This window comes from Lissotriton vulgaris, chromosome 1_1, assembly GCF_964263255.1.
Source record: "Lissotriton vulgaris chromosome 1_1, aLisVul1.2, whole genome shotgun sequence".
Classification (NCBI taxonomy): Eukaryota; Metazoa; Chordata; class Amphibia; order Caudata; family Salamandridae; genus Lissotriton; species Lissotriton vulgaris.
In genome coordinates, this window is record NC_141685.1 from 1,098,202,910 (window position 1) to 1,098,216,250 (window position 13,341).

Genomic DNA, 13,341 nt, shown 5'->3' on the forward strand with positions numbered 1-13,341 from the left:
AACCGGAGAGCCTCAGCCTCTCAGCTTGGCTCCTGAGGACTTAGAGTTCGCACATCTGAAACTACCAGAGAGCACCCTGCGGGTGCTGCGCGAGGCAAGGAGGCCCAGCACACGCAAGTGCTATGGGGAAAAATTGAAAAGATTCACTCAATGGTGCTGCAAGAAAAAACTCCACAGAAAGCTGACCAGGGAATCAAGGGTGCTAAGCTACTTCACACACCTAATAAAAGCTAAGCTAAGCTCATCCTCGCTAAGGGTACACCTGGCAGCGATTGTGGCATACACAAGAGGGGAAAGAGGGAGAAGCTTCTTTACATCTCAAGTAGTAAAAAGATTCTTGGAAGGAGCTAAAAGAATAGCGCCGCCAAAGAGGATGCTGCCGCCGGCATGGAACCTCAATGTGGTACTGACAGAGCTCATGAAAGTACCTTTCGAACCCATCCACAAGGCAACACTACAAATGCTGACAATGAAAGCGGCTTTCCTGGTAGCAATCACCTCGCTACGCAGGGTGAGCGAGCTCCAAGCACTAACCTTGCAAGAACCCTACGTCAGATACATAGTGACAGGGTTGTGATGAGAACAGACCCACACTTCATGCCAAAGGTGGTGTCATGTTTCCATATGAATCAAAGTATTCAAGCGCTGAGAGGGCGCTCTACACTCTAGCCACAAGAAGGGCAGGGATGCACTACATTGAAAGGACGAAGGAACACAGGAAGACAAAACAGTTCTTCGTATCCTTCGCAAACACTCACCTGGGTAGACCAGTGACTAAGAACACCATAGCTCGATGGATCGCACAAACAATACAATTCTGCCACAAGCAAGCGGGGCAGGAGCTAGCAGGAGGGGCACAGGCCCACTCACCCAGGAAGAAAGGAGCAACAATTGCCTTTCTGACCAACACACCAATTAAGGACATATGCCTGGCGGCAACATGGGCTTCAGTGCACACGTTCACTAAGCACTATTGCGTGGATGTACAGATGAACAAGGAAGCACAGGTAGGACAAAGAGTGCTTCAACATAAATTCAACAACCAACGCTCATCTTCCACCCAGCCGCCACAAAGGTATCAAAACCGCTACAAAATCTATGCACAGCATAGTGAATCCAGAAAGATTCACGCTGCCTGTCGGTGTAGTTTTGCAGCTTGAAGATCTTTCTGGATTCACAAGCGAACCCACCCGCCTCCGCCAGAAAGATGAGGCTGGAGAAGGAAGTGGAAACACATGGAACAGAAAGCAGGTTGAAGCTTATAAGATACGTGAAAAGAAATAAGTTGAAAAAAGGATTAACAAACCTAGCCATGGAATCATTACAAGGACAAAAAAAAAAAAAGAATCCGAAGATGGCGCCCAAGGGTGGGAGCTTCCGCCGGAAGCATGCCGACGTCACCGAAGGTACACCAAATGGTGGGACGTCGACGCCCACCTGGGCTACGGAGAGAAAAAAAAAAGAGAAAAAAAACTACGATTCCGGACCCACCACCAGATTGCGGAATATGCACAGCATAGTGAATCCAGAAAGATCTTCAAGCTTCAAAACTACACCGACCGGTAAGAAACTATTCGTTCCCTGCAAAAGACCAGTTCCCACTGTCATGACTGGGTGATGGAGGACATCTTGCGTCCAGACTGTTTGTCAAACGAGTCAACCCTGTAGGTATCGAGGGGGTTCACGCTGTAGTACTGTTATCTATTCCTCACACCCCCACCCCCCATTTGTTTTAGGACCCCACGCCTCTCAGGGGGTTAATCAAAGTAACATAACAAACTCAAGGAACACAAGGAACCCAATATGCTCAAGATCAGAAGCTCAAGTACAAGCAAGCCAGATAAGTCTACTCATGCACTCTGCATTTACTGCACTGAAATGAGACAAACACCTTTTTATGTTGTTTAAAATGTTTTCATTCTAATTCAATGCTGAGACTGTATACGCAAAGGTTTTATCAATTTTGCATAGTAAATCATTACTTACCTACTGGGTCAAAGGGCGCACCTAAATGATTGGAAGACCTATACACAAGACGCTGCTAACACCTATATGCATTTGCACCTTTGTTCTCGATTAGATCACTGCTGCTTTTTTAAATTTTTACCTATTTGTAGTGTCACTACTGCTCTTCACAATCCAGGAGCTCATCATTGTTAAACTAAAACCTGCAGCCTGTATGAAGCATACGCTTCAGGGTGTCTGAACACCGTAAGAGGCCAAGGATATGACACTCTTAATTAAAAAAAACACCATTCAACATTAGAGTTTGGAGGCCAAGTCTTGAACTGTTTTTCAAAATCCTTTTGTGGTTTATGAGTCCACCACTTTTCTGCCTTTTTTGGTCCTTTGGGGGAGTATGTTGATCTCTAATAAGAGAGAGATTGGTTACTGTTTAACAAGGAACCCGCAGAATATAATAGCTCACAATTGGCGCATGAAAGAAAAATCCTAAATGCTAATGATTAGTGCCAAAACACATATTTCTTTACACTGGAGAATAGCTCAAGGTGCCTGTGACTGTTATAATGTCTGTTAAAAATTTCTCAACTTAATGATCGTGACAAGTTACCTGATCTTTTCCTCTGCAGGGAATGCCCTAGGCTCAGATGGTTGTGAGCGGGTTATGGAAACTCTGGAGAATTTCAACATGGCCGATGTGCTGGGATCCTTCAGGTAGAATGGCTGCAGCTGTAAAAAATAGTTATTTTACAGATTACTCTGATTTTATGTTACTCTTCTCCATTCTGATATTGACTTTGTTTCCCTACTTGCAGGTCAGCAAGCTGGGCTGTTAATTGTATCACTTAACCCAAGTTTACCTAAGGGACTGATGAGCTATTGTAATGTGTTTTAGGGTACGGGCATTAATTCACTGGAGGTTGTAAGCTGACGAACTTGTGTCAAAATTTGAGTTGAACTAGAAGAATCATGCAGATGCTACCCTGTATAGAGCCCTCCTCTAGACCTCTCAACTTTAACATAGGGCATTTGAGAAGATTAGAAGAGCTGTGTAGAAGAGGACTGGTTGCATTGGGAGGCATCATCTGCTTTTTTTTATTTTTTTTATTTATTAATGCGTTTATTGGCATTTCAATAAAAGGAAAAGCAACAAAGGACATGCACAGACAGCATAAGCATCAACTAGCGACAATGCAGTGTATAAACACCATTCAGGAAGAGCTACCGCAACTCGGCAACAATAATCTACATATTCACAAAATAAAAGCACAGGCTCCCTTTGTGTACCTGGTTATAGACCACCATGTGCATAGCTTTCCAGATACGTATCCCAGCCCAGGGTCCCCGTGACCAGTCTCACACAGTGGCCCGACTACTCTCTATCGTGAGGCAATGAATCACCATTTGACTACCCCTCCATCACAGTCGCTTCGACCTCAGGTATGTGTGAAATGACTCGATTGGGCCCCTTCTCTCGGAACTTGGCCCAGAAGTTCTTGGGCCTATTGCGGGTGGGGGGCAGTAAGTTATTATATAATTCAGTTTGTGTGCAGCTGTATAGCATTTCTTTAGACCATTGGGAGAGTGTCGGTACTGGGCCGCACATCCAAGAGAGCGCCAGGCATCTCCTGGCCACCAGAAAGGCCATGTCGTCTGTGTTCAGTCTTTATGGTCTTGGAGTAACCCAGAATGGCCAGCAAGGGAGTTGGAAGTAGTGTAAGTTAACTCTATTCACTTCCCCATACACTGCGCTCCAAAAGGCTGAGATCCCCGGGCAGGACCAGGCCACATGTAAAAAGTCCGCCAATTGCTCCCCACATCTCTCACAGCACGGGCTCTCTCGGAGCCCATATTGGTAGAGCCATTCGGGGGTGTAGTAAACCAGATTTAAAAACTTAAAGTGTAACAACCGGTGGCAGCCGTTGAGTGATATTCTTTTAGTATTAGCACAACAATATTGCCACATTTAGTCCGGAAGCTCCACAGCCAGGTCGCTCTGCCATGCAAGGCGGGGTTTAGTGTATTCCGTAATTTTCTCAGAGAAGCCAATACGATACAAGTTTGTTATTAACTTGCCCGGGGTCTTGGCATTGATTACGTACTCATATGTCATGATCGTTGGGAGTTCCGCCATGTCCTCCCCCTGTAGGTCTTTAAGAGCGTGTCATACCCTGTGAAACTGAAAGCGGGAGAGAGGAGAGTGAGAGGCGCCGTCCGTCTCCAACTCATCCCAGGTGTGGGCAGTACCGCCCGAAAATAAGTCTCCCATATGATTTATAGCCAGTGCGGAGAGCGCCGCCAACACCCCCTTGTCCTTACATGGGGCAAGCCAATAGCACCAGGCGAGGGATGCCTTCGGGGCATACAGGAGTGAGCAGGCCTGCACATCCATCATGTGATGCCAGGCGCGAGTGACTGCGTTTAATGAGCCGAGGAGACCCGTCCTGCGATCTCTAGGGTTAGACATCAGAGCTGGCAGAGGGACCGGATCAGCAACAATCGACTCAATACGTATGTGCGGAATATCCGCTGGACCGTGTATCCAGTGATATGCGCAGCTCTATAATAGAGTTCCAGATCCGGAACATTCAGACCATCCTCCGCATACGAACAGGGAGGATTTTCCAGGCAACTCTAGGTTGCTTGCCAGCCCACGCCAGCCTGATCATAAGTGAGTGTAGTTGCTGAAAAAACAGGCTCGATAGGACCATGGGTATATTGCTGAACAAGAACAGAAAACGGGGCAACACTATCATTTTCATGAGGGAAATTCGGCCCAGCAGCGACAGATGCAGGCCTATCCATCTGGATATATCATCCTTCAGTTTGGAAATGGCCAACCTGTAGTTCTCTCTGACCACCAGTTCTGAGTTTGTGTGCAGCTGAAACCCTAAATACCACACAGCGTCTGTGGTCCACTGTAACGGATATTCCGGGTCCAATCTCTTCGTGGCAGGTGTAAGTGGGAACATGAGTGATTTTCCACAGTTTACGTGTATACCCATATGTAGGGAAGCGTATACCTCGGTGCCCATGATATTCCCGTAAGGCGCACGCCAGGGGCTCAGCCACTAGCACATAAAGTATAGGGGAGAGGGGGCATCCCTGCCTCGTGCCACGGCAGATCGGGTCCGTAGTCAGCCACCCGATACGGACACGCGCCGTAGGAGATGCATATAATGTGTTCAGAAGTTGGAGAAATAGTTCCCCCACCCCCATGCGTCTCAGAACTTGCCTCAGGAAAGGCCCCTCGACCGAGTCGAAGGCCTTTTCCATGTCTAAAAAGACCGCAACAGCAGAAACCTCTGGGCGGCTATGCTGGAGCGCAGCAAACACTGTCCACAAATTGTAAGTAAGGTTGCGACTGGGCACAAAGCCTGCTTGCTCTTGGGCAACCCGCGTAGTGACCATACGGCTGAGGCGGTTAGCAATAATTTTAGCAAATATCTTCGCGTCTACGGTTAATGACGACAATGGACGATACGATGAACAATCCCCCGGAGGCTTCCCTGGTTTGAGAATCGCAATGAGTATTGCTTCTCGCATCGTGGGGGGCATCTCTCCTGACTCTGCCATGTCCTCAAAGAGTGTCAGTAGTCTAGGAATTAGGAGATCAGAGTAAGTTTTATAAAATTGCACAGTTAGACCATCGCAACCCGGCGTGCTCCCAGCTCTCATAGCCGATAAAGCCCATACAATTTCCTCACGTTCAAACGGCCGCACCAGGAATTCACGATGCAAATTAGATAACCAGGGCAACTCAATATGAGTCAGGTAGTGTAGAATACGCTCCTCTGGGACAGGGCCTTGGGAGGCGTAGAGTGTTGTATAATATTCACGGAAGCGGTCTGCTTCCTGCTCCTCGGATAACGGCTCATCTGTCATTGGAGTTCTCATGTCGGGAATAGTCGTCTTACTCCTACGCTGTTTAGCCAGCTGTGCCCGTACCGAACCGGGGCGCTCTCCCTCTCCGTAGGATCGTGCAGTGGCTTACTTTCCTAAAATGCTTAATTCTGGTGTCAGCCTTCTCATGAATACTTTAATGTTTGAGTGAGGTCCAGATTTAGATCTTCGTTATCACACCGTAGACGTCGTGCCTCGAGGTCCATGAGCCTGTTCTCCAGAAGCGCTAGACGTCCCGGATAGATTTAAGCACCCGCATGCTTAGAAATGGTGACTCCCCGAATATACTCCTTGAAGGTCTCCCATACTGTCAGAAACGAGTCGACAGAGCTCACATTGGTATAAAAAAACTCCTCAATAGCTGTGGCTAGTTCCTCCTTGAAGGATTCATCCTGCAAGGAATAAGGAGGAAAGTGCCAGGCAAATGGTGTAATGCATTTCGCCAGCACAGAGTGTAATTAGAACAGGAGAATGGTCCGAGAAAGTGCGTGGAAGTATTGTGCAGGCCTGCACCACAGAAAGGAGACGGGTGGTGGCCAACCAATAGTCAATCCGAGTGTGTATGTTGTGTGGGGCAGAGTAGTGCGTGTATAACCCCCAGGGTCGGATGTCGGACTCTCCATACATCATGTAAACCCAGACGCGTTCTCTCCACCTCCAGCGCCTTGGCAGAGGCCGAGGAGCGACGGTCAGAGCCGTCCGATCTGTCCTGGAGAGGCTGTTTTGTCATATTTACCCCCAGAGCGTCCAGATTGTTCACAAGTACTTCAGGAGCAAACCTCGGAAGGAATCACATATCTATGCAGCCCAGAATCCAGCACAACAAGCCCCCTCCATCCCCTAACCAGCAGAAGAGCAAGAAAATACACAGCAAGCAATGTTTCTCAAGAAGAAGACACTAAACACATCATGTTAGTCAAATCTAAAAGCCCCCATCCCCTGACTCCCAACAGTAATAGGCCACAGTACATTGCACTGTACACAGTGCCCCCTTTCAATCCTGTTCGTCCAGGGAGCCTTCCGAAGCGTCCACTCGCTGCTCTCTATCCAGGGATTGTCTCGCATCCTTGTGCCATTCTTTTAGGGCCTTCTGGAGAGCCTGGGGGTCAGTGAAGATCATGGACTTCCCCGTCTGTTGACCCGCAGGTTTGCGGGTATAGCATCGCATAGTCCGTGCCCATTTCACAGAGCTTATTATACAGAGACAACATTTCACAGAGCTGGCATTTCATTGGCACAAACTGTCTACGCGCCTCCTGCATCCTAGCAGTAAAATCTGTGAAAAGGGAGAGCATCGACCCCTCGTAGGTAAGCGGCTGCTTCTCTCTGGCAAGCCTTAGTGCCATGTCCCGGTCACTGTAATAAGGCAATTTAGCGATTATTGGGCGTGGGCGCCCTTGGCTTTGGTCTAGGACCCAGGGATCGGTGCGCTCTCTCCACCGCGAACATCCCCGAGAAGGCCTCATCACCCAGAAGCTTCTTTAGTACATTCTCCACAAAGACCTCCATGTTCCTGGTCTAAGTTGTTTCCGGCAGACCGGTAATGCGAAGATTGCTTCTTCGGGAACGGGCCTCCAAGTCCTCTGTCTTATCTTGCAGGGTCTGGAGTACTCTGACCAGTTGTTTGTGCTCCGAATCTAGGGACGTTTGTGCTTCCTCCATCTCGGTGAGGCGGCGCTCAGACATGTCGATCCGCTCCGCCTGTTTATCCAGCCTCTCTGCCATTCGGTCCATGCGGTAGGTGAGGGCGTCCGTCTTGGATCCCAGAGAGGCGATCCCTCCCTGCAAGCTCTTCTCCATGGCCAGAAGGATGCTACGGATATCCCGCTGAGGCGAGTTGCCCGTTGGTTCCATCTCCGCGGGCTCCCCGTCCGGTGGGGGATCATTAGACTTAGGTCTTCTGTTGTCAAAGGACAGTTTGGGTTGGCTCCAGTCTGTAAGTCCTGTCGCTGCCCCAGTAAGTGTTCCTCAGCTTCAAAAAGAGAACACCAAGGGTGCAAGATCCCTGGGCCGCCCACTCAAGGATCGCAACTACCCCTCCCTCTGTAGAACGAGCAACAGTCGCCTGGCCGACGCTCCACAGGGCGGAACAGCCACAGCACGGCGCTACAGTGGGTATTCAGCAGGACCCACACTTGAGCAAAGAGTCCAAGCCTCGCTGGGCACCGCGCTACCCCAAACGAAGGGCACTGTCCAGCTCCCGTCACACACTCCAGTACAGGGTGTAGGCCACCAGCAGTGCAGAGCCTGAGGTCGCCGGTCAGGCGCCAGGCGAGGCAACCATGCGCTCCACCCAGCAATATCTCCAGGTCTCAATGTCCAGCCAATATTACATGTGTATGAGGAAGGCCGCCCGTCACCAAGAAAGGGGGGGGGGGGGGATACTCAATGATGGGGCCCTGCGATCGGGTCCGAACTCACACTGTCTGTCCTTGCACCTCTGGTCCACCCCTCACGCTGCACCCCCTCACCGTCCTGCAGCCATGGCGCTCCTCGTGATGGCGCACTAATCGCCTCAGAGGAGACCAAGATGTAGTGTAGGTCTAAAGGGCCCAACCTCGCCTCGAGGATAGTGCATGCAGATCTTGGTTGCTGTCCCCGTAATGTTCCTCTGCAGCGCGGCTGGATCGTCTCTCCCCGCCTTGGGGGGGCGACAATCTCTCTCCGCCACCCCCGCAGCCGCACTGCAGCCCGCCCGCAGTCACCACCGGCGTAGATGCTCCCAGGGCCACTAGCTCCGGCCACGTCCCAGTTTGCCTCCGGCGGCTCACTCCTCGCCGCGGGTCCCCACGGAGGGCCTGGGCACAGCAGGTAGGGGCAGCCGGGCGGCTAGAACGCACAGGCACTTCCAGGTAGCAGGCCTACCTTCAGCAGATCGCCGCCATCAGGGGAACCAGCGTGATCCGCAGACCCCGCACCCATGGCAGCGCACTCTCCGCAGCGGGTCTTCTCGAGGGGACGGGGCCCAGCGGAAAGTAGCATTCAGGTTCGAGGCATGTGGGCTGCTGAATTCATATCTGTGCATAGTCCGCCACCTTGTGTTGGGTCCGGATGATTGCACATTGTTGTCCTGGAAGAGTCTTTGAAGTATCACGAGATAGGTGGCTCCTCCCCTGGACTACAGTGCGCATGGGCATCGCCTCCATCCCCAGATTGTTTTTTTCCGCCATAGGGTTCGGATGTGTTTTCGGTTCCCTCCTTCGGAACCGATAGTTGTTCGATTTTACTTGAGACCAAAAGGTCTTTAGGCTGGGCGTCGGTATAGTTACGTTCGGGTTTTCTTACTGACTCTCAGCTCCGATCTCCTACTGCCCTTCCACGTGCTTCGACGCGGACGGGCCTACACTACCACATTTGCTATGGAGCGGACTCCATTCAAGAAGTGTCCGCTGTGTCACTCAAAATATTCGCACCTCGACGTGCACCCCGTGTGCAACACATGCTTGTCACCGGATCACCGTGAAGACACCTGCATGGCGTGTTCAAAGTTTAGGAGTAAGAAAACTTTGAAGATTCGCCGGGCTAATCGGCTCCAGGCACAGTTGTCGGCTTCGGCGCCCCCACCTGATGACATTTTTCAGGAATCGGTCGAGGAAGAGGTCGACGTACAAGAGTCGGACTCTGGCCCCGCGTCCGGGGAAGAGACCTACGACGCGGATGAGGAGGCCTGCGACGAAGTCTCCGGTGAGGTAGGGGACGACGAACTGATTTGTGCCACGATGGGAGATAGCTCAGAGGAAGAGCATCCCCAACCAGACTCCGGGGTTACCCCCCGTCATACGGCCCAGGTCGAGGGATCGCCTTCGGGCCTTACCCAAGATCTTACTATGAGTCCTACGTCCCCGCCTCCGGGCCCGGTCACGGACATTTCTAACAAGAAACCGAAAGTGAAGCCAACTGGTCCCGCACCCTCGGATGCGAAACCGAAACCGAAAGTGGCGTTGGTGAAGAAGGTTCTGGAGGCGTCAACTTCCACGAAACCCAAAATGGCCGACACGAAGAGCCACGCCAAAATGGCCGACCACAAGAGCCGCGCCAAAATGGCCGACCCGAAGCCCTCTGGGTCGGCGCCGAAGGTGAAGGCATCCGACGCGGCTGCGTCGGCACCGAAAGGGGTCGCGGACCCGAAAACGGCTTCGAAGAAGCGTCACGCTGATGGTGCACCAGGCCAGGGGTCGTCGGCACCGAAGAAGAGGCCTACCGGCGACCGGACTCTCGGAGACGAAGAGTCGCTCGCGACGGTTCAGCCCTCGGCATCCCTTACAAAGAAGGTGGGGGAATCCTTAAAGCGGATCCAACAGTCCACTGTTGTTCCCAGCCAGGACACTGTAGTGCCTAGGCCCACGCCGAAGCCTGCCAAGGAACAAACGCCAATTCGTTTTACCCTTCCTCCCAAGTCGACGCCGAAGGCCTTCGCTCCTAAGCAGAGCGGACACTCTCCGGAAGTATTGACGCCGAAGGCTGCCTTGGTGGTGTCGAAGCTTCGGCTCCAACCGCTCGCGGTGGAGGAACGTCGTGAGGTGACCATCGACGCCAACACCGGAAAATTGTCGCTCCTCAAACGCAAGATTACGTCGGAGCCGCCATTGGAACCTTTTAGGATTCCACTTAAGAACAAAAGGTACTCTGCGGACTCTTCGGCTCTGATGGAACCTCTGTCTCCACAAGCCATGGAACACTCGCCGGCCCATTCCCCAGTGCCTGATGTGGACGAGGAGGACGACGAGTACAACTATCCTGCGTACTCGGATCCGGAAGAGGAGCAGGTGCCCTGGACAGCAGGAGGCGACACGGACGACCCGCAGTCAGGCCAGGACACTCAACTTTTCGCCGCGAAGACGTCCCCGACAGAGGACTCGGCGGCGTTTAATGCATTAATAGAGAGAGCTGCAGCGAACCATGACGTCGAACTGCACTCAGACCCTGTGGATGCGGACTTCTTAGTCGACACCTTCTCGGTAGCCGAAAAGCAAGTCAAGACGCTACCGATGCTCAAAGGGGTGCTGAAGCATGCACAGGAGGTATTCAAGGAGCCCACCCGGGCGCGGGTGGTCAATCCTCGCATCGACAGGAAGTATAAGGCGGCGCCCACGGATCCCACGTATATTAAGGGACATTTGCCATTGGACTCCCTGGTGGTGTCCAACGCTCGAAAGAGGGCGAATTCGCAGACTACTGGTGATGCTCCTCCCCCAGACAAAGAGTCAAAAATCTTTGAGGCATCAGGCAAACGCATTGCTGCACAGGCAGCGAACATCTGGAGGATCTCTAACACTCAAGCCCTTCTTGCACGTTATGATAGGGCCCATTATGACACATTAGAGGCCATCCTGCAACACTTGCCTGACCAATACAAGGAGGCGGGGGAGATGCTCATTCAGGAGGGTAAACTCATTACAAATGCATCCATCAAATGTGCCCTAGATGTGGCAGACACTGCCTCCAGGGCTATCAATACAAGCGTGTTACTTAGACGCCATGCCTGGCTTCGAATTTCTGGGTTCAAACCCGACATACAAACCACAATACTGGGTCAAACAGTCAATCCTGACCATCTGTTCGGCCCTGAGGTGGATGCCTCCCTAGAAAAAATGAAGAAAGATACCGAAACCGCCAAGTCTATGGGGGCTTTACAAAGTCAGCAGTTTCGGGGTGGTTCCTTTCGCCGCTCCAATTCAAGAGGCACCTCAAGAGGCCAGGCATCCCAGTCCACGCAATACTACAAGGGTAACACCCAGTCCTCGTATAACAACAACAAGGGCAGGGGTGGCTACAGAGGCAATAATATCAAAGGCAGGGGACGTGGAAACAATGCCTCCAGGTCCACCACCTCCAACAAGCAGGGACGTCTTGTCACTTCCCCCCGATCACACGACACCTGTCGGGGGAGACTCCAGCAGTTCCTGCCGGCGTGGAGGTCCATCACCACAGACAGGTGGGTGAGGTCTCTTATCCAGTACGGGTACTGTCTAGAACTTACGTCCATTCCACCGGACATACCGCCAAGAAGCCGTGCTATGTCCGACGAGCACTTGACCTTGTTGCAGCAAGAAGTACTGGTCATGCTGCAAAAAGGGGCGATAGAGCTCGTTCCATTGCAAGAACGGGGAACAGGGGTTTACTCCCTGTATTTTCTAATCCCCAAAAAGGACGGATCACTCAGGCCGATCCTGGACCTCAGGCCCCTGAACTGGTACATCAACTCAGAGCACTTCCATATGCTCACATTGCAGCAGGTGCTTCCCCTGCTTCAACGGGGGGACTTCCTAGCAACGCTGGATCTGAAGGATGCCTATTTCCATATCCCCCTGCATCCTTCACACAGAAAGTATCTCAGATTCAAGATCTTAGACCAGCATTACCAGTTCAGAGTCCTGCCGTTCGGGGTCACCACGGCACCGAGAGTTTTCACCAAATGCCTAGCGACTGTAGCAGCGCATCTCCGTCGCCAGCACGTCCATGTCTTTCCATACCTAGACGACTGGCTTATTCAGGCAAAGACGGAACAGCAGTGCGTAGACCACGTGTCACGCACCATTCACCTCCTGCACGATCTGGGATTCTCTCTGAACTACCCAAAGTCCCATCTCCAGCCCGCCCACGTGCGACAGTATCTGGGCGCGACAATCGACACTCTGGCAGCCACTGCGCAGCCGAGTTCAGTGAGACTCGCCAGTATCCAAGCGCTGATCCAACGATTCAGACCACAAGCCTCGCTTCCAGCGAGGGTGTTCATGCAGTTGATAGGCATGATGGCCTCCTGCATCTCCATTGTCCCGCACGCGAGACTACATATGCGTCCGCTTCAGGAGTGCCTGGCACGTCAGTGGACTCAGGCTCATGGGCAACTGACAGACCTAGTGTTGGTGAGCGGTCGGGCGTACAACTCTCTGCATTGGTGGAATCCACAAAACCTTTGCAAGGGCCGACCATTCCAAGAGCCTGTCCCACAGATCATCCTGACAACGGACGCCTCTCTCCAGGGATGGGGAGCGCATGTACTCCATTACACGGTGCAGGGACTATGGACACTTCAGCAAAGGAAGATGCACATCAATGTGTTGGAACTGATGGCAATCTTCATGGCCTTAAAGGCGTTCAAAGTACATCTGTGCAACAAGGTCGTGTTGATCCGGACGGACAACATGACGGCCATGTACTACATCCAGAAGCAGGGGGGAACACACTCTCCACAGCTGTCTCATCTGGCTCAGAGCATGTGGAAGTGGGCCATTCAGAGGAACATCTTCCTCATGGCAGAACATCTCCCAGGCAAGGACAACCAGATGGCGGATCTGCTCAGCAGACACAGCCATCAGATGCACGAGTGGGAGTTACATCCATCAGTACTCCAACCGTACTTCCAAAGGTGGGGTCATCCAGAGATAGACCTGTTCGCCACAAAGGAGAACGCAAAATGCCAAAGCTTCGCCGCCAGGTTCCCACACCCCCAATCACAGGGCAATGCGATGTGGA

General features: G+C 52.0%; 1 protein-coding gene across 1 annotated transcript in view; it reads left to right on the top strand.

Annotated features, from left to right (window-relative positions):
• Window positions 1-13,341, top strand: part of RANGAP1 (Ran GTPase activating protein 1) — a 537,507-nt gene that overhangs the window by 302,875 nt on the left and 221,291 nt on the right. Inside the window, exon 10 of the mRNA XM_086963527.1 lies at window positions 2,592-2,676. Coding sequence (XP_086819653.1) covers window positions 2,592-2,676 — 85 coding nt within the window. The remainder of the gene's footprint in view (window positions 1-2,591; window positions 2,677-13,341) is intronic.